The sequence below is a fragment of the Agelaius phoeniceus genome, chromosome 6 (assembly GCF_051311805.1).
Source record: "Agelaius phoeniceus isolate bAgePho1 chromosome 6, bAgePho1.hap1, whole genome shotgun sequence".
Lineage (NCBI taxonomy): Eukaryota > Metazoa > Chordata > Aves > Passeriformes > Icteridae > Agelaius > Agelaius phoeniceus.
Genome location: NC_135270.1, coordinates 41,594,451 through 41,615,712, shown reverse-complemented (window position 1 = coordinate 41,615,712; position 21,262 = coordinate 41,594,451). Strand labels below are relative to the sequence as shown.

The 21,262-nt window shown below is 39.0% G+C and overlaps 2 protein-coding genes across 15 annotated transcripts in view; one reads left to right on the top strand and one right to left on the bottom strand.

Moving 5' to 3' along the window:
- The window catches only part of LOC143694378 (uncharacterized), a 470,045-nt gene that overhangs the window by 273,702 nt on the left and 175,081 nt on the right, over positions 1 to 21,262 (top strand). The gene's annotated exons all lie outside the window — the stretch shown is intronic.
- The window catches only part of GPATCH2L (G-patch domain containing 2 like), an 84,542-nt gene continuing 66,942 nt past the window's right edge, over positions 3,663 to 21,262 (bottom strand). For 9 of the 14 annotated variants that reach the window (XM_077180510.1, XM_077180511.1, XM_054635954.2 and 6 more), the window contains 2 exons: positions 19,621 to 19,712; positions 3,663 to 14,637 (listed from right to left, as the gene is read on the bottom strand). In XM_077180510.1, coding sequence (XP_077036625.1) covers positions 14,465 to 14,637; positions 19,621 to 19,712 — 265 coding nt within the window. In that variant the 3' untranslated portion in view covers positions 3,663 to 14,464. Of the gene's footprint in view, positions 14,638 to 17,465; positions 17,608 to 19,620; positions 19,713 to 21,262 lie in introns of those variants that run through there. The other 5 variants (XR_008534553.2, XR_008534552.2, XM_054635961.2 and 2 more) reach the window with 5 other exon arrangements.

The window sequence follows — 21,262 nt, the reverse complement described above, 5'->3', positions numbered from 1 at the left end:
CACTGCTCCTTGGACTCCTTTCAACAGCAGCTAATTCAAGACATTACAGCACAGAAGCCTGTGCCAACATCCAGTACATAAACAAAGATGAGATACATGAGAGGAGAGAACACACTGTCAGCATTTAATAACAAACACTAATTGCAAACAGGGGGATGGACTCCTCCATTCCTGTTCTCTCAGCAGCCTAAAGCAATCTCAGCCAAGGGACATGCCCATTCACAAAGAAGGATCCATTAATCACTAAATGACTCAGTAGCTGACTGATTGCCACCAGCCTGCTTGGTGTCTCACTGATCCACTGAATGGAGTGGAGTTGGAGTTTTATTTCACCTCATTAGTGTAGGCACACAGAAATATAAGGCCTCTAGTCATGCAATTTCCAAAGCCTTTCAGGTCTGCTACAGATCTGCCCTATAATCCTTGCAAAATTTTAACTTCTCTCTATGCCTCCCATTTTCCTGAGAAAATTGCCTTATATCAGATCCCAAAACATTGCCTTTTATCAGATCCCAAAATTGCCTTATATCAGATCCCAAAACAGCAGAACAGGCTGTTTGTGGGCCTCAATGTTTCAGTATTTTTACTGAAAGCTGCTGCAAACAATAGATGGCATTTTTAACAACATTTTCATTTACCAGAAAAGCTGGTTCTCATCACAAGAAACATGGAGTAGAGAGACCAAGTATTTTCAATAATTTTGCCCCATCATTCATTGTGCTTCATAGATAAATCAGACCCTAAAAGAGAAGACACCCATGTAAACTACACTTTGGGCTCTCTAGAGCAGCCAAGACCCTTTCAGCCATAATCCCTATTTAGGAAGCATATGCAGTTATGTCACAGGAAATGTCTCTTCTCTCCTCAGCTAAAGATAGAGTCAAAACCTTTAAGGGGCACTTGGGAGAAGAGGTATATGCAGTTTAGGGCCATGTGACTTTAGCACCCCCTCAAAGCCCCTCTTGCAGCCTTGCACTGTGTGCATTTTCTATGAGCTGCTGAATCCCTGGAGACCATGGGGTGGTGGGCACAGATCTGTAAACAATTGAGCCAAAGTTAAAACCTTAGTGCTTGCCAGTTGTGTGAGTCTTCCTCATTCAAACCATTATTCCCAGGACTTTCTCCCGGCCCATCCAAGCCCCCAGTCCCAGTCCTGCCATCATGCCCTGGGCTGCCTCTAGCACTCCTCGTGCACATCAATCAAGCCAAATCAACTGACTAAACCAGCAGAAACCAAGTCAATTTTTGCAGTTGAAGTGGTTTATGTGACTCAGAGGAGTCAAAGGAGGGAAAGGAAATAGCAGGAGCTTACAGCCAAGCATGAAGAAACAATGCAGTGGAGATGGAAGGACAAAGCTTTTCCTTCCATCAGTAACAAACCGTTTACCTCACTTCATGGCCTTGCATCCTGTATTTCCAACCAAAAAATCCCTAACATTTCAGTCAACTGCAGACTTTTTAGAGTGCTTTAGGACGTGCTTGGATGGAAAAGTAGCGCAGAAATGGAAAGTCAACACCCTTCCAAATTTCTACATGCTTTAGGGTTTCAGCTCCCACAGACACTCAAGGTGATGTTGGAAACCCTTTCAGTGCATCTGCAACTGAACTCACTGTATCCTGATGTATCCAGCTGCAGATACATCACACATGCTACTCTAGTCCTCATGGTACTTCTCCACTTATTTTAAGCTATTTTAAACAGCCCTTCAGAACTCAAAGTCTGTCTCCTCAGTACCCTCCCCTCTTCAAGCTCGGGGGCCAGTAGTTACAGCTTTGCCAGTATATTTACTTAGGGCAGACTTATGAGACAGTTTCAGCTGTTGTTGTGCCTTGAAAACTTCATTAGCTTTGATGTTGCTTTACAAATGCACACCTTGCATTAACCTACATGATGTTTTAGCCTTAACAACACTGAGCAGATTTGAAATCTGTGGAAAGACAGAAGATCTGGAGTTTACTGACCTTCACACTCCATTACAAAGTCCACTTTTCACTCAAGCTTATGTTTAATGAGATGACATGAAGGGCTTAAGTAATGGGGTATAGTATTCATATGGATATAAACTATCCAAGCAAAGGCCTACTCCTGCCTGTCTCTTCTTCCTCCTTTATCTTGCCCCTTGTGTCTCACAGCTTTGCCCCTTTGCCCTTGTTCTGACTCCTTCCTGATCCTCCCACCAGGTGACAATTTGAATTTTAAAGCCATTTACATTCCAAAATGTGCATAATCAGATTTTTATCCTGTACTTTTCTGATGTGACTTTTTTATTATGACATCAAGTACTGACCCATAATAAGGATGTAAATGCCCACTTTAATGTCTATTAGCAGTATCTGCAGATGCATATAAAATTATAGTATCATCACATAACTACATATTAACCTCTTGAGCTCCATGACAAACTCTCCAGGGAACACTGCATTCCAATTTTCAATTACCAGCAGTAGTTCAGTGACAAGCAGTAGAAGTTGTACTCATCCATATCCTAAACACTTGAGGTACTTGCAGAATGACAAAGTAGACATATTCTAAATAGACCAGCTCTGATGCTTCTGGTTTTCAGTTATTTGTGACAAGCATTTGGGCTCTTCCCAGGGACAATTACACAGTTACATTTAAGTATACATACACATGGGATGTAACTTACCTGAAATAAATTTGTGGTTTTCAGCAAAGTTGTTTCTGACTCATATGGTAGTGCACCATCATCACTTTATCCACAGCGATTAGCAGAGAGAAGATAAGGTGTACAGCAACTTACCATGTGTCATCTTTTATGCTTCTGTTGAGCAAACAGTGCACTTTCCTCACAAAATGCTCACTTAGCACAGGTGTGATGTGTAATGTGTGAGCAAGGAATTATGTGGACTGCAGTACTTTACTGCAAGGATAAGAAAATCACAATTGCAGCTATCTGTCCAGTCCCAAAATGGTATTAACAGAAATTCAAACATTTTGATTTTCATCTTTCAGCTTAATGGAATCTCTTTAAATAAGAAAATGGGTATTCAGATTGCAAACAGAGCCTGCCAACCCACATCTAACAAATGAACACAAAAAAGCTTGTAGAGGGAGGTTGTTTGTCTTTGTCTTTTTGGTTTTTTTCAAGATGCACTAATTTCTCCAGAAGATGTAAACCAAGAGTCCATGGAGAGAACAGAACAAGACTTAGGATAATAAAGACAATAGTCAGTATCGTTTTCTTTTTGTCTAATTTTTTTCCTTTTTTCTAATACAGCTCAGTCAGATGATTGATTCTGGTTCCAAGGGCATTCTTCCCAAAATATACACTAAGATTTACTTCTTTTAAAACTTTGCTGAATTGGGCATTAGAAGGCAGCCTATCATTTGTTAAACAACAGTCAGGTTTTTTTTTCACTAGACAATCATTACTCTGTAGTTTAGAGAAAACAATCAAGAGGACAATACTTGAAATATCTCTGCCAGACATGAGTTAAAATTCATGTAATCCTATGATGTTCAGGTAAAAGTATATAAAGTGTGATTGTTCCATAGCAAGTTTTCACCTACATATTCTCTTTCTTGAGATGTAGTAGACAAGTTACTCCACAGCAGATTCTCTACAATACTATGCATTTGGGGCTGATCTTTCAATTCCTTTGAAGTCCAGGAATCATAGTATTTCCAGAGACAAAATATATTTGGGGAAATTAAAATACCTTTATAAGGAAACTCCAATACAAAGTGAATACATACCAAGTCCTAGCTCAAAAATAAATAAAATATATACACACAGATATACATATATCTGGTTACAGATAAAAATACTCAAAAAGGAAGATATCCCTTTTCTGCAATCCTAAGTTGTCCCTTAGTCCATACCCTTTACAATAATGCTAAATCAAATGATTACACAGTTTATTTTTGAGACTTTTTATACAGAGCCATAGAAGGCATGCCTCCAGAGAGGCAAAGGGCGAAAACTGAAGGAGATGAGCAGAAATGAGTCAGACCCAATGACAGAAAGGACAAAGCAGGACGCTTTCCAAGTTCTCACGATGAAAGCAACTGACCATCAGCCCTGGAGAGATGCCTGCCTGCTGCCATCTCTCTCTTAGTTAAGTCATAGAAAGACTTCAGCAATAAGGACAGTGCTCCTCACCTTCATCAGTAATTGTGGCTGGATGTGAAGAAGCTCTGAGCACTTATAGCTGCTAAGGAAGTTGGTAGGAAATGTGATTTGAACCCACAAAAGGGTACAAAGTCAGTCCCTGCAAATTGCCACTGTCTGTGTATCTCATCTTAGGCCCTTCAAATTAAAAAAAAAAAGGGTTTTGCTTCAGTCTCAAATTCTTCCCATAGGCAATAAGGGTGACAGTAACATCCAAATGCTCAGCACACAAAATCATTAACATTCTAAGCTGTCATAGCAGGAAGTACCCTGAAGATACTAACAAATACCTTTCCTCTTCAGAGTGGAGTCTGGATGCTGTGCAGTAAATACAGCTTGAAGTCAGCCTAAGTAAGGGGGAGAAAAAAAATCCAAGCCAGCAGCTGTACATTCAGAGAGTCTCAACTGTCCTACACTAAGGCAGGAATCTCATGTGAAGGGGGCAGATGAACAGACTGAGACACACAACACTCAAACCCAACAACAAATCATGCAAGTGCCTGATTGCATTGCACTGCACATGCAGAAGGGCACTGATTACAGCAACATGGGCCACTCAAATTGCAGCTTTGTCATCAGAACACAAATTTTCTGGTTTGTTTTATTTGTTACTTGAGGGGTGGGTGGGGGTGCTGAAGAAGAGTCTTGTTTAAATGTCTAAATACATATGTACGCAGATGAAGCCCCTGGTTTAGAGTTGTGCAGCCTATCAGTGTGGGGAGAAGGGTGAATTGTCACCTTCCCCAGGCAGCTCCTGCATTGTTTGAGTGCAGAACAGCCACACCTCATGGCCCCCTCTCCCCACCCAGGAATCAAACCCTGCATGTCTAATTCCCTCCTTCCTGTCTCCACAGTATCTGATAGGAGCAGTAAGGGATAAAAGATTCATGACAGCTCCCCTTGCTGTTCACTGGATGACCAAGAAAGAAAACGCAGGACTTCTTTCACTCACCATATAACATTCAGCAGCAGGAGTTTCCAGCTCAAAATGGGAACTTGTGTTTCCCCATGGAGGAGGGCTAGGTGAGTCCAAGCATTTGCAAATTATTTTGTGAAGCAGGATGAAGAAGAGCCCTAAGGCAACACTGGTGAACCTCTCAGGAAGCTGGTGTCAAAATTACAAGGGAAGCATCAGTGTCAGTGCTGGCATTAGTTTATCAGAACCACTGGTCTGCCATCACTGCACCTGCAGGCAGTCTGTGAGTGATGACACTTCTCAGAGGAAGATTTCTCCAATCTTTAGGTACAATTCTCCAACCTCCAGTACAATTTTTAAAGTGTGTTTTGAAAACTCTGTGTGCTACATCTGCCCTATTGCAGCAACTCCTAAGATCCGCTCACATTCTCATATTTAGACACCTCTCTGTCACTCCCCCACCAAAAATGAATTAAATTAACATAGTTTACCACTTTGAAAACCTGTACTGTATTTAATTTTAAAAAAGAATGTATGTATCTGTTCTTACCGGGAAATTGCTCCATGCCAGTAGAGAACAAAATTTGTACCCCAGATTGGAAATACCCTTTTATTTATATGTGAGAAGTTCTCCATTAGAATATAGCAAGTCTACCTGCATTCACCTGTAGTTTCAGTTGATTTTTATGAGCTGAAAAAGCACGAAGAAAGGTTTCATGGTTTGAAAAATATCAAAATTGATAAATGCCATCATAGTCAGCCCTGTTATCAAACTTACCACCAGTTGTTCAAACTGAACTGAGAAAATTCTCAGCCCTGGGATGTAAAATTAAAAACATGTAAAAAAGCACCATTCAGCTTTTCCTTTTTAAATAGAAATCAATCCAATTATCAGATTAAATGCCTAATTATTAAAAATTTTAAAATTACAAAATTGCAAGTAGGTGTAAGACTGAAACAGCTAATTTTTAGACATCTGAAATTTTTGACATTACCAGTAGTTTGCCAAATCTGAGCCCTTCCCAGAAGGCAATCTATTGCTCCTTGTTCCAACTACTTATACCTAAAAAAAATCAGCATATTTCACAGGGAACATTTCACAATTCTCACAGGTGCAGCTTGTAGATGAGAGAGGAAAATAACCACTTTTAAAAAATGCACAACCCTCTACTGCCAATATGGTGTTAAAAACTTGAAGCCATTTCCAAAGGATCTTGATCTTTTTGTTTAAAAACATTTAGTCCACTTGGGATCTAATTTTTAGAGTTTATTTATTGGAACAGTTAAGGTAAAGGGATTCCCATGTTGCTCCTACCACAAATATGCATAGCTATTAATACTGGGACACAGGCATAGGCAAAAGAAAATTAGAAGTCCTCTGATCTTTGAAGTCGTGTTATCATGGTAAAAAAGAATGATGCCAATCTATCTTAAAAGGATGTTAGTGTTGGCAAAATGAATTGATATCCATTAAACTATCAATTGAAACTGACCTGCTCATTTAAATGACATCCCATTTGGAACTGGGCAGATCTGAAGCAGTGGCTTAGAAATGAAAGGCTATTTAAGAAACTCTGGAATTGTTTCAAATTCCAAACAGGGAGCATCTCACTTGTCTAGAGACAATGTCCTGACAAACTGGGAAACAAAATCATTACAAAAAAACTCCAAAGAACGGACATGATAAATTACCTCAAATCCTTCACTCAGGTTTGCAATTCAAAGCAAGAAAAGCATAGCAACTCCCTACAGACCTTCAGATTACAGTTTATACTTTATACTTACGGAAACGGTCAAGGAAGCATGCAGATTAATGGAGAGCCCAATACTGTAAATCTAGGCAGATGTCAGCAAAACTTCCCCCATCTCAACTCAGTTCCTTTATATCAGATAAAACACTTCTTTCATATATTGATTTATTTCCAGTTTCTATAATCAGAACAGAGATTCTGCAAGAGCCTCATTCAGAGAATACACATCTTATTTAAAACAGAGGAATACAAGCAGGAATCTTTCTTATTTACATGTTACCCTTAAAATAAAGTCCCAAGAACCCAGAGTCCAACCCCTATCAAACAGCTAAATCTTATGACCTCATAAAATATGTGGGACATGCACAAGGCAGCTCTTCACAGACTCTGAGTAGACCTTTTTGTGAGCTATGTCTAGGAGAGCCCTCTTTGACAGCAGGAGGAAGCTGAAATGCAACTGATGGTCACTATCTGGTGTTGTCGAAACCTGAGGGAAAATTCAAGGACTTCAGCAGTGCCCAAGGACTCTGGTCAGGCCAGACCAGTCTCAGATCATGGCCCTCTTAGAAATGCCTCCAGCAATGAAATCTCACATGCATCAATCTAGGCAGCCTAGGCTTTAGCTCCAAGTTAATTTATATGCCACCTGCAAGAAAAAAGATGCTTTATTACTTAGAATTTCCAATGCCATAAAGGGTTTTCTACCACACAGGCATGACACCTTTGATCTTCTTCTGATAAAATTAAACAGACTGAGCTCTTAAGTATTGCAAACTATAAATACGATTGGTACAAAATTGGACTATAATACTGCTAAAGGAAATGCAATAGATTTTTGAATTAAAAAAAAAATTCTTACTTTCTAGGACCTTGTACATTGAAAAGCAGTGGTAAGAACTTTAGGTTCGACTGCCTGAATACCACCTCCTGCTGTAGTGTGATGGCAGCATTTGGGCAGCAAAGACTGGCAGCATATTTGGCTATATGAGTATAGGAAGCCTGAATAGCAATACTAGAACACTCTATGAGGAGTACCATAAGTGACTTTTAACAGTTACTCTGTAACTCTGAAGAATACTTTAAGTATAGACACTAGAACTGAATGCATATGGATGTGGAATACTGGGGATTTTCATGCAGGAGCACAATTAAAGGTTAAATGACAAGTTTTACGGTATGAAGCTTATGAAAAATGATTTATATGGGTTAGTGGATTACATAGGACTTGTAGACAGGGCGTACAAATACATGTCAAAAAAGCCTCACTGAAAAGAAAGAACAAGACTTTTCACCTTTGCTGAAAAAAAAGCATGGTAAGAAACAATGTCATGATGTTGATATTAAGAAAAAAATATTCCAAGAGAAGATGCTTTTACTTATAAAGACAGTAATTAATAAGAAAACTGACTACAAACAAAGATATGCTAATCCTTACTTGATGTTTTCATCATCAGGATATGTCCTTGTAAAAATATATTTAAATCCCATTGCAGGATAAATACTATAACCAAAAGTTCAAAAATGTTTTCTCCAGCCTCAAAAAAAGTTTGTACATCTTTTTTGAGGCAGGACACTGGGCTAAGAGAACACTAAAAAAAAGTATCCCTATATTACTGCTTTATCTTTACAGTACACCCCAGGCAGGCAAACCAGGTCACTGTGAGAGACAGACTACCAAGACAAGCAGACCTTTGGTCTGACACAGTACAGCATTTTCATGCTGTTCATCTCATTTCCTTCAGAGTTTACAAGGACAAGAGGGCAGCTTTGCAAAACCCTGATCATCCTAATACTGGCATCTCTACTTCAGGACATTGAATACCCTAGCTCATAACAGCCAGGGCTCAGCAATACTTTTTTTTATTATTGTTTGCAAGTATATATATTTTGCATCTTTCTCTGATATAACAGGCTGTACCAGTCCATTTTCCAGTTTTACCAATTCTTTAAGCTGGCACAAGAATTCTCTTGACGTAGCATGCCAGTGAGCACATCTTTTCAGCTGGCTGGACTCACAGTGACAGCCATGCTTGCATGGGAAGGCATTCTCGCCACATTAAAGTTGAGAACGATGTTGAAAGTTCCTTCTGTCTCCACATTGTAAATCTGTATAGATGTCAAGTGACTGAGGCCCAGCCACACGTGGGTCTGCAGGCACTGCTGCCAGTTTAGTTGACCTGCCTGTGGCACTATTCACTCTCTTAAAAAGAGATGCTTTGGTATAATTAAGCCATTATGTCCTCTGTGCTGAGTTCAAGCCTTATACTGGGTAAAGTTAATGGCCTAAGATAATCTTTTACCTCCTGAATAGCAAGTGTCCCCTTATGCTTCATGCCTTAAGAAGCATTACTGTAAAGTATTTTTCCTCCACTTGATGGTAAAAAGGATATTGCAATCACAAAACACAAACTGGAACAGAATACAGGAAACAAAGACACAGAAATGAAGCATCACAATGAGAACATAAGTTCATCTTCCTTTGATAGTTTCCTAACAGACCATTAAAATACATTTTCTGAACAAATGTAGTATCCTTCACTTTTCCTTTACTGAAAAATTCTCTGTTTACAAACTGTTCCTCAAGACAATGAAGCAAAGTTCCTATCCACTTAACATAATTTCTTTTCAATGTCTAGGCACACACTTTTTGAATGTATCTAGGCACACATGTTTTTTGTAGCATCTTCCTTCTTCAGTACAGAAGGGGTTACAATAAAAGAGGCACTCCATCATGCTTCTTGCTGCCCTTCCTACAATTTCCCTTCTCATCCTCTGCCCACTAAGCAGATCTCTGCAACATCCACAATATAACAGCAAGAGCATCTACAGTTTGAAGGACAGCACTAACCTACTCAATGTCATTATTCAAGAATGATGCTGGCAAGACACACCTCTGCATACCACAATCACAAAGCTAATCTATCATCCAGTAGCACTAGTCCCAGCCTCTAACAAGTTTCTCTCCAGCTCCTGTTTTGCTGCTTTCTCCACTTGTTACTGTACCTTAAAATCATAAATCCATCATGACAGAAACTACATTCTTTTAATTCAGTCTTCTCCAGTACTTACCAAGCTGGGCATTAATCCTGACTAGAGCTCACTGAACTACCGGAAATGTGCAAAGAACAACTAGGAACTGTGCTTCTCTCAGTGTTTGATTTCTCTTTCACTGAATGTCCATCTTCTCCCTACACACAGAAGTATGTCACTTTAAGATTGGTCACTGCCATCGGTGAAAAACTGTTGCAATTGCACGAGGTCCCCAGAGACAAGAAGGGGTATGTATCATCACCTTCACCATCAACCACCACATCATTCACCACACCTGTTTGGTTGGACTTGATGATCCCTGTGAGTCCCTTCCAACTCAGGATATTCTATGATTCTATGATTTAAAGGACTTTAATTGCCTTCCAGTAGCACCCAGTATGATCTCCCCTACAATTTTTCCAGGTACTGGGGCTAGACTAGCAGGTCTGTGCTTCTTGGGTCTCACTTCATGCCCTTCTTGTAAACTAGAATAACACTGAGTAGATTTTAGTCAGGATAGACCTTTCCCAGACTCCCAAAACCTTCAGTAGGGATTGAGAGAGGTCATGCTACAACAACCACTAGCTCCTTCAGTACTCTGGGATGAATCCCACCTGGCCTTATAGACTTACAAACATTCAACTGGTCCCTTACAATCTCCATGTGCACAAAGTCACTATTCCCACAGTAACGATCCTCCAAATCAGAAGACAGAGCAGCCCAAGGTCTGTCAGTATTATAATGAGACCAAGGCAAAAAAAAGTACTGAATGCCCCCCACTTTTTCTTCACTCCAATTTGTCAGGTGATCATTTACAACAAATATCAGTCAAATGTTTTCCTTAGACCTCCTCTTGCTATTTATGTACTTCAAAAACCCTTGCTTGTCTAACACAACAATTCTGGCCAGTTTCATCTCTAATTAAGTTTTGGCCTTTCATATCTTCTCCCTACATACGTGAACTACAGCTCTGTAATTTTTCTGTGAAGCTTGACCTTGTTTCTAGAGATCATAGAATCTTTCTCTTCCTGAGATTCAAGAGGAGTTCCCTGTTAAGCTGGTCTTCTGCATGGCTTGTTTGACTTGCAACACAGAGAGATCACCTGCTCTTGTGCTTTTAAAAGGTGATTCCTAAAAACTGACCAGACTCAAGGAACAGTACACTAGTAACTAGCTCACTGAGTTGCCTAAAGTTAGCTCTGTTGAAATTCAGGGTAGGAACCTTGCTGACCATTTTTCTCATTACATCAAAGATTTAAAGTTACCTATTTCACGATCCTGTGGCAAAGGCAGCCACCTACTATCGTATCTCTCAAAAATCCTTCTTCATTAATAAATAACAGGTTTAGGAGGGGATCTTTCCTAGTTGGCTGAGTACTTGTGACTACAAATTATCTTCAACATACTTCAGGAATTTCCCAGAGTTGCTTGTCACAGTAGTATGGTATTCCCAGGTCCTGTCTGCAAAGTTGAAGTGTCCCATAAGGACAAGGAGAAAGACAACTAGAGAGAAGACAAAACTGAAAAAAGACTGGGAAGTCCTGGTGCATAAAAAGTGAAATACGAGTGAGCTAAGTATCTTCGGAGTAATAATCACATACTGGACCATCTTGGCAGAAGCACAGCTACTAAAGCAAGGCATGTTATTAATCCTTTCTACTCAAGTAATCTACATGGGAAGCAGTATCCTTCACACTGAGTACAGAGTGTGACAGAGTGAGTTCTAAGAAATCTGCCTTAGATGAAAAAAAAGAGGCAAATCAATGGACTTATTTTATTCATCTAATAATGCTGTAGGTACTAAAATCTGTATCAAGTTACTGAAGTCTGAAGATATATTTTGATAAATATCCTAGAGTAACAAGATACATGATCCATTTAGGTTGCCTACCACTCAGTAGAATTTGGTTGAGAATCTGACTGATTTGTAAATGCATTCTAACCTAGAAATAGAAAAGGCAGGGCAGCTGCAATAATTGGAGTCTCCTGGAACTTTCAGAAAGTTGCCATGGCAGGAAGTATGGTTTGTCATGACACTGCCACAGTTGCTTTTCAGTACTGCCATGGGTACAATCTGCCTTTAAAGACAAGAAATACCTCCTAGGAGCTTACAACCTAAGTAAGGGCTAAACCAGATAACAGTGCTACTGATCTCAATAGGAAAATATGATAAATTCTCTTTCCCTGCACCCAGAGAAAAATCACATGAAGCATTGCAACCCACCCCTCCACCACCACAATGAGATGAAGGCTCTTGATTCCATAACACCTTTCTTGAAAAAGCTTTTAAAGCATCCTGACATCACAGAAGAGAAAAAAACTATTTGGACAATACTTAGAATGTAGCAATATATAGCACAACTGATTTTTAAAAGGGAATACAATGGCTAAAATTGTATGTAAATAAAATAAATTGTATTTATTGCATAAAGCTGAATGGTCAGTAATCTGAGTAAATCTCTTGAAGAGACTCAAACTAAGAGAGGTTGTGGAGGATATCCACAAGATCAAAACCAGTCAATTTCACAAATGCTCTTTTAGGGAACCATTCATTATCATTAGAGCAGCATGCAGTTTAGATTACAAGGCTTCAAATCCTAAATTTTATCTGCAAGTTGTCAGAAGAACATTATCACCTTTCCCATTTACTGTATTCATGAGTACTAGACAGTCAAACTACTACTCTTCAGGTTTACCTTCTCTTCAGATGTTTTAGATTACAGGCCCTCCAGTGCTGAAACTTCCTGTGTTACCCCTTAGGCATCATTGTTCAAAATAGCTACAAATAAGAAAAAGCCATGACAACTTTAAAACAGGAACACTTCTTCCTTTATAAACTGTTACAGCTTGTCCTGTAATCCAAATGGACTTCTGTATTCCTTCATTAAGGTAAAAAGGGTTTCCCCGTTCTAATTACTTCTTAAATGTACCATGCAAATAAATAAAAAAAAGAAAGAAAAAAAAAAGGAAAAAAAAAGAGTTTTGAGAAGGATTTATAGTGACAGATCTGACAGTTTGCTTGTGCTGCAAAATATAAATCCAATTTGAATGTCTCCCCAAGAATAAGTAGATATTAGGGGATCAGACACAGTGTGCATGTAGTATAACTAACTATATCTGTCAATCATGATTTACAGTCATTCAGTTTGTTTCCCATTTTAATACACAGCTAATATAAGTCATTGCTTCATATTCCCCCAATCAAATCTGTCCCTCAGTCATTTGATTCATAAGATAACAGAACACTGCAAAATCAGTAAAATCACACAAATTTTGCTGTCTGCTTAAGAGTGCTAGATGAACTGCCACAATCAAAACAGATTTTACAAGTTTAAACAGTCCTGTCTGAAAGCTCCACACAAGGAAAGCAAAAAGTTCTATTCCTAAAGATAGGACTTAAAGGACTTAAGAAGCTGTGAGGCCACCTGTTCCTTGGTACATGCTACACAAGTACATATTCTGAAAACATAGTCCAAGATATGCTCCAGAGTTATTACAGAGAGAGAAGAAATCCCTGTTCATATATTCTGCAACACAGGAGGTAACAGCAGACCAAGTGGAAGTTCTATGAAGAGAATCTCTTTAGTGTACACTGCAGTGTAATGTGCAATTATCAGCAGGTGGGGACACCTCCAGTAGGTATACCAGACAATACTTATGAAGAAAGAGGAAGCATGATACACAAGGAGTCTGATCTATACCTATAATGCTCTGAACTCAGGTGACACTTTAAATGGCTTTTTGTTCAATGGCATGTTAACGTCAACAAGCGTCCTTTAGAAACACTAACAGACATTTTTTAATTTATACACTGAGATATGGATGTTTTGTATAATCTTCTACTATACTGCAACAACATTCAAGGCTCCAGGTTTCTATCCAGGACACCAGCTTGCACATTTAGTCCAAGTAGCTCTCCCAAATCCTTATCCAGTAGCAGGTTTAGGAATGAACATGCAATATGCAATAAAGACTGAAGACATTCAGAACAAGGGAGAAGGAAAAGGTGGAATGGACAATGCTGCCAGTGTGCTAATGGCAATTTCTACAAAGACAAGCACCATATTTGCTTTGCCAGAATCAACATAATTTGAGTCTGTTAGCACATGGCCAGAAAACATTCTGCTAATACAGGATTCAGGTTCCATGTTTCAATGTGTTAGCATTCCCTCCTCATTCCCCAGCCAAGATATCCTTCTGGTCTGGAAGCAAGCAGAGGGAGACTCCTACCTCACTGAATGGCAGTGGGACTTTCACCCTGAAAATGCCAAATACACAAACAAGCAACATGTCCAGAGGGTGAATAAGGATCTGAAAACCCAAAAGAAAACCTGCACATGACCCATTACATATGAGCTGGAATCAGGGAAAGAGATGAATACATAATAAATACAGTGATAGCAGGAAAATTTCTAAAAGCCACTGCAGTCCCAACACTGATTACCTTTTCTTAAACATAGATTCACAAACATGATTTAGGTGTGTGAGGCACACAGATCAGCCTGGATGATGGCACGCACCACGCACCAATACTGAAGATACCACACTGCCAAACAAGATGTTTGGTGCAGACAAACACCAGAATCAAATACTTCCAAAGTCGAGCAAGCCTTTACAGTTGCAGTGCTTCCCTTTTAGCTGTATCCAGGGCTCTTCTCTGGTGGCATTTTAAAAAAGTTACTGGAGGCAGCAATAGTAGATTTCTCAGCTGCTGGTGTTTTCCCAGTCCACTCAGAGTTCTGGGATCTCAAGGATGGTGCTGCTGGTAGCTCTGATTCTGCTGCATCCATGTGGACAGATAAAGTTGCTGAAATATAAAATTGCAGGAAAGGGGAACAGAGGAAGACAGTAAGAAAGGGCAATAAAAAAATGTTAGAACAACTAACTTCATGGCAAACCCCTCATATATATAATTTCATTTATGAGGATATTATTTATTGAATTTCTAAAAGTTCATCCAAATTCCTCTGAAACAGAGGTTCTTGATAGCATTAACAATTTTGCTCTAACGATTCACACATTCAAAACTCTAAGTTCCCAGTCCACTAACTAGTTCCCTTAGTCAGAATTCCTGTTGAAAATCCAAGGTTTTAGCTCTCCCATATTTAAAGTGAATCAATTCACAATAATTCATCTTAAAATAACTTAGACTCCTCGCAAAGACTCAATTAACTCTCTACTTGAGACTTTCAAAGTCTCTGAAGGTGTGGCAAATTTCAGGTTGCTAAGCTCATCTAAAGAGGAAAACACACTTCTCTTCATCCAGAAAGGGCAGTACCATGAACCTACACATATATCCAAAATGGTAAATCAGCATATTATGACAAGAAACTACTTGCCAAACTAGGTTGAAATCCATTCTCATTTTCTCAATACAACCACTGCTTCAAAATGGGACAAGCTATAATAGCCAGAGAGATTCGCAGATCCATAGCTCAACCCAACAGTCACCCAAATTTCCAGAAGGATTGCCAAAAACCTAGAGATATGAGAGTTTTCTCCAATTCTCAGTATCCCGAATCACTCAATCCTCACAAGTAGAACAGGGCCGGGTAAAGAAGAGAAATTGCCATAGGAGTCTTTGGAGCAAACAGAATTTTTTAAACAAGTAACTACTTCAATACAAAATATATTTCTTCATTGTAGTCTCACAACAGATAATAGTTGTTTATGTGTTTAAATTACAAGTTGCATCTGCTGCTCTGTAGTGGATGAAGGATAAAGAGGCCACTGCAAGCCTCAGCTGGAGGAGATTGCTTTGAAGTTTAAATAAAAAGTCAGTTCAATGCTTGAGGTTCCACATTCAGTAGATCTGGAACCCCAACAATGCTGCTTCTGTAAATCCAAAACAGTGAGTCATTCCCATACAGCTACAACACAGCTGACAAAAGTACCTTGCAATTTTAGATCCAGCCCATCATCTTCCTCCATCTGAAGGTCATATGAAATGTGAAAAAAACCCCAACAACTAAGTCAGTCCTTAAACTCACAATCACCAGCTATACTACACTATGTGCCCCTTGCTAGCAGCCTCCACACTCAGATTCTCCATCTTTCCTCATAAAAAAAGAAAAAGAAAAGACTGAAACTGGCTTCTTGTTTCTGGGTATGGCAAAGAATGAATAATTAGCAAGAAACAGAAGAAGGAAAATTCACCAAATTGCTAATACTCATCAGACTGTTCTCTGATAAGCAGTTTCACAGGCTGCTGTCACCTTTTTTACAAGCTAGGTGTGAATACATGCCAAGGCAGACAAAAATCAATTTATGCAGATTTTTAGCCTGGACTCAATGTAATAGCTGATTAGGATGCCAGTTACCATGTGCACTGCTACATACATACACAGAGGATTAAACCATATAAACATTAAAAACAACAGTGTAAAGATTGTTAGTTGTTCACCATTTATGACACAGCCATCTGTACTTGTGGCCTATTCTGACAAAATGAAGAGAGACGTGACAGTCTTCATGAGATTCCTTTCAAACCAGAGAATAACTTCCATGAGAATAACATTTTATGCAGTATTTCTCAGACAAGCTCTACTGTGCCACTGGGGATATCATTCCAAATCTACTGTACTGCAATGGAAAGTAACTAAACACAAAGACACTATCCATGCCTTCCAAGTCTCAGATCACTGAAAGGTCAAAGGGCCTTTACCACCACAGATCTTCTTCCTCCCTAGGCACTGGCTATTGGTCACTGAGTTGGATGAATCTCTGGTCTAATCCAGTACAGTCAACTTTAACTTCCTCCAGAATTCCTTATTCTACTGCCAAATTACACCAGCCAGATTTTTGCTCTTATGAGGTAAAGGCCTCATGCTTTAGGGCTCACACTGTTCAATTGTGTAATGTGGAAAACATTAATTTTCAGTCTCTCTAAATATTTGCATAAGTTTGCCCAACTTAATTTTGATAAAAGTAATTTCCTAAAGTGCAAGTTAATTCTGAATTTTCTACCCAATTTTGTTGTTCTCAACAGCTCAATTATGGTATTTAGGCCAGTTAGCCTCAAAGAGCAGGATTAATACCAGAACTTTAATACTATAGCAATACAATAGAGACCCAAGGCACTTCTACAGTAGTGCAGTTTTTTGATGTTCATTCAAGGGTCTCTGGGAAAAGATACTTTACCAGAACTCATAAATACTCACAGTCTTGAAAGTATGTGAGAAGACATGGAATAAATTTAGTTGCTTGGTTCCCAAATAAATATTATCTCTAGCTGCCTTTTCTCATTCCTGCACTGAGGAGGGAAACAGCACCCACATCTCATCTGCCTTTTATTAGCATCTTCTGATTTCAGCCAAATTCAACTCAAAACTTTCTGTGGATGGTGGGGGGGTGAGGCGACAGCGGAAGATTTGTAGCTGCATGTTTAAGAAAGAAGCTAAATTCATCACAATGACAGGGGATAGTGTTGGCAGAGATTTGAGCTATTTATTCTTTTAGGAAAATCCTATAAAGAATGACACGAGGAAGCCTCTATCTGCAGTCTTGTTCATCACACTGGTGAGGAGTCCGATAACAGATGTATGCAGTAGCGTGATTTAGTGCCGGGAGCTGGCCCCTGATGTGTATTAATACAGCGGCAAAGCGGAACGAGCCCCTCTTCATCACTCATCTCTATAAAAGAGGTGGAATCCGAGATGGCCCGATGTTCGGCAGAGCAAGCCCATTTGTTCTGCTGACTGATGAAGCCAGCTCAGGCTGTGTCCTTCACCTCCACGGGGCACTCAGGTTGCAAAAAAGGAGATCACTGAAGCAGGACCTGGTCAACAAGTGAGACGAGAGCAGTTGGACTCAGTGAAGGAGCTATTTAAAGGTGAAGAAATCCAGCACTCTGTGTCTGCATGACAGGCATGGCCTGTATTCTGATTTACCAGTGCTCCACCTTTTGCAGAAGTAAAATGCCACAAACATAAAAAGCCTCAGAAGTGAAAAAAATGAGACTGCCATGACTCCTCAGGCACTCCTCATGTGAACCCCAGTATATGACATTTATATGGGAGTGAGTAGATGCATGGCAAGGGAGAAAAATCTTTATCTCATCAATATCCAACAAATGTAAGAGTGTCCAGCTAATTCTACATTATGGCAGAATAATACTATGTATCTTTTTAGACATTAGCAATTCCGTAACAAAATCTCCTTTGACAGAAATAACATCAGATTCCAGAAGTTTCCAAGTTACTTGTCCAGGTTGTGCTTCAACTGTAATTGGGAATCTGTAGTAGAGCATTGTTTAGGACACAACTTCAGTTACCCAATCATAAAAGTTTCTTTCTACAAGTCAGTATTGCAGCAAACCTTGCCCACAGCTGTTCACTTGGCTGAAGAGATTTCTAAACAGGATCTCAGGAAGGGATCTTTACCATTTCTGACCATTAAAGACTTTGCAGACCTTGTCTCTTGATGATCAGCCTAAGCATGCTGCCCATAATCTACTAACTACACTTCTTCCTTATTTTGTAATACATAACAATCCTCTCTCCCTCATCCATAAGTAAGAAAGCTTTCCAAACCCCTGTGCTATTTCCAGAGCTAAGTTCCACTTCAGATGCACTCTCAACTCTTCAAAAACTGTTCACTATACAATTTGCCTTATCAGGTAAGTACAACTCAAATAGTACTTTGAAACACGTAGGCATGGAAACAGAAGCTTTCTGAATAATAAATAAATGGACAGGTAACAGGGGACAGTGAGACATTAGCACTCATACCACTAAAATCTAGTATTCCAGTGCTAAGATTCTGTGGTTTCAGATACTATCCCTTTTACTACAGAAGTTCAAACATCTCAAAATGGAATACTCAAAAGCCAGGAAAGAATAACCTAAATAAATAATCAATAATAGATGAGACTTTTGCTGAAAAACAGATTAATAATGTTCTTGTCTCTTTTTTTTTAGTAAGGAACCTTTCCAACAATTTGCAATCCAGATCAGTGGCCTGGAGAGAAAGCTCAGCTTTCTTCCCTACTTCATTATTCTGTCTATCCACCAGCCCAAGGAAGAAACACAAACTTCCCTCTATTAATCATCAGTTTATTTGGTCTTCCCCACTGTTTTTACATCTCTATTTTTTCCATCATCTTACCCACTACCTTGTTACTGGATTACAAGAGTTATTAATAAACTAGTTGGAAGAACACGTATCAGCGGATAGTCACAAGATGGGGTAAGGTCAAAGGACAGAAAGAAACATGCTAAAACCCACCGTGTTCACCAGATTAAAGCTTTTTCGTATTCTGATGACTAATCAATGACTTTTCAGAAATCTGCCACATGAAAATAGACCAGTATTTTAATGACTACATCCCCATAACATGAAAAAACTATTTTCATCCAAAAGAATAAGACAACCCCCAAGGAGTAAGTGGTTTCACCCAATGATTACACAAAAATTGCCAGATTTTTGCTCCTGTGAAAGTGTCTACAAATACCCTGATAAAGGACATCAGAGCCACCAGCTAATGCCAGCCCAATACTGAAGGAACACTGTGCATACTGATCAACTGCCAATTATGAACTGCATATTTTAGGACAGTGGAAATAACACCTTATGAAGAAGCAGATTACTATTCACAGTAAGGTGAAGCACTGCAAATTAACTTACCACTGCTACACTGCCAAAAAATTGTTCAGTAGGCAGCTTTTGATGCTATGCAAAACCACAATATGCCCTCTCAACACATTTGATTAGTTTCAAACCAAAGTAATGCTACCTTTGCCTGTGGTGCTTCGCTCAAAAGGGGCATGACTATAAAAATGCTTGAGGTTACCTGATGTTGGGCTAGACATGGAGGCTGCAGCTGGCTTTCGTTTCCTCTTGATGTCCCTTGAACATGGTGGTCCCAGATGGACATTTGCTTGCCTATGGAGAAAATAAAACAAATTAAACTCAATTCCCATATCACATTTCTGTAAGACTGACCAGTCACCTCCAGCTCCTACCTTCCCATCAGCTTCTTAACTAGTAAGTACCACAACCCAAAAGTTTCTCAGGGAGTTTTACTCACATTCTTTGTCAATATAAATTATGCTCCCACTTCCTTTAAGAGCTCACACATAAACTTCTCAGAAGAATAATTATTCCTTAGCCTTTAAAGCCTTCAGCCTTCTGGTTCTGAATTAATTCCAAACTAACTGTTGCATACATAAAGACGTAATCAAGCAGTGATGTGATATGTGTCCTACCATTACTTCTATGGAAGAATAACAAATGTCTGCAAGATTGCTCTTTATGTAAACTGTATGATATTTGCTCCTTAGTCAGAAATTATTTTGCAATCTATTTGGTACTGTAGAGTCATCTTAGAATGTACCTATAATGCCAAATGTCCACGCATGTTGTTTCCATTACAGTAGTAAGTTCATAAAGTTAGGAACACAAAGCTGTCTCATGTGTTTTTAAAAACATTATTTCCTTACTAAAGTGCTGTGCAAACAGCTGAATCTGACTTATGGCAGCCTTGTTACACCTCTAAACTGGCTCAAATCCTTAATCTGTTCTGTTAATATCAACTGTTAAGTCTGAAGCCTACTAATGGCTATTTCAGTTTAATCATTTGCCAATTAAGAAGCAGCCATTTGCCAATTAAGAAGAAATCTGTATGGGTGGAACTGACTTGAGCTGAGAACTCCTCCAAGTCATGTACCTGTAGGAAGCAGAGAAATTTAGTTCAGATATAACAGTCTTTGCAGCAGACTAGAGAACTTCCTCAAATACCATCCATAATGGATATAAAGGCATAATTCAGCAATGACATTGGGTTCAAATCCCTTCTTTGTCCAGTATAACAGACTTCCTTTGGCAAGTTCCTTGGCCACTCTTATAATGAGATCTGATGTGCAAAATGCAGAACTACAGTGCAAATAAAATCAGTTAAAGACTGTGAGGAGCTTACATGATGTAAAATTTGTAACCCTACAAGTTTTGATGATTAAGTGCTGAAAAGCTTCTGTGTCTTCAAAGCTTGTTACTTTGACTTTAAAAATAATCCTGAAAGTTTAACAAACACTTTTATCACATACTAAAGCCTTTGAAATATAAAAAAAAAAGAAAAACTTAACGGGTTTTTATTTTCATGACAAAAATCTATTAAAAAACCAAACCCACATATTTACAATATGTATCATTTTAGATGCTGAATTTGTGCAAAACCAAATTGTGCTTTTGTATTTATACAGAACAGCGCAGGGACCACAAAGAAATTCCTATGCTAGTCCAGTCTATAAGTTGTTTGAATGCTGCTGGGTCTATCTATTTACCTGAAAAAAAAAGGTGCAACCACAAAAAAAAAAAAAGATAACACCTACTGTTCCATCTTCTCAACTAAAATTCAAAAGTTCTACAAGAAGTCTATAAGATCTGTCCTCTGAATCTGACATTGAAGAACAGCTTCAAAAATTTTAAAATAGTGC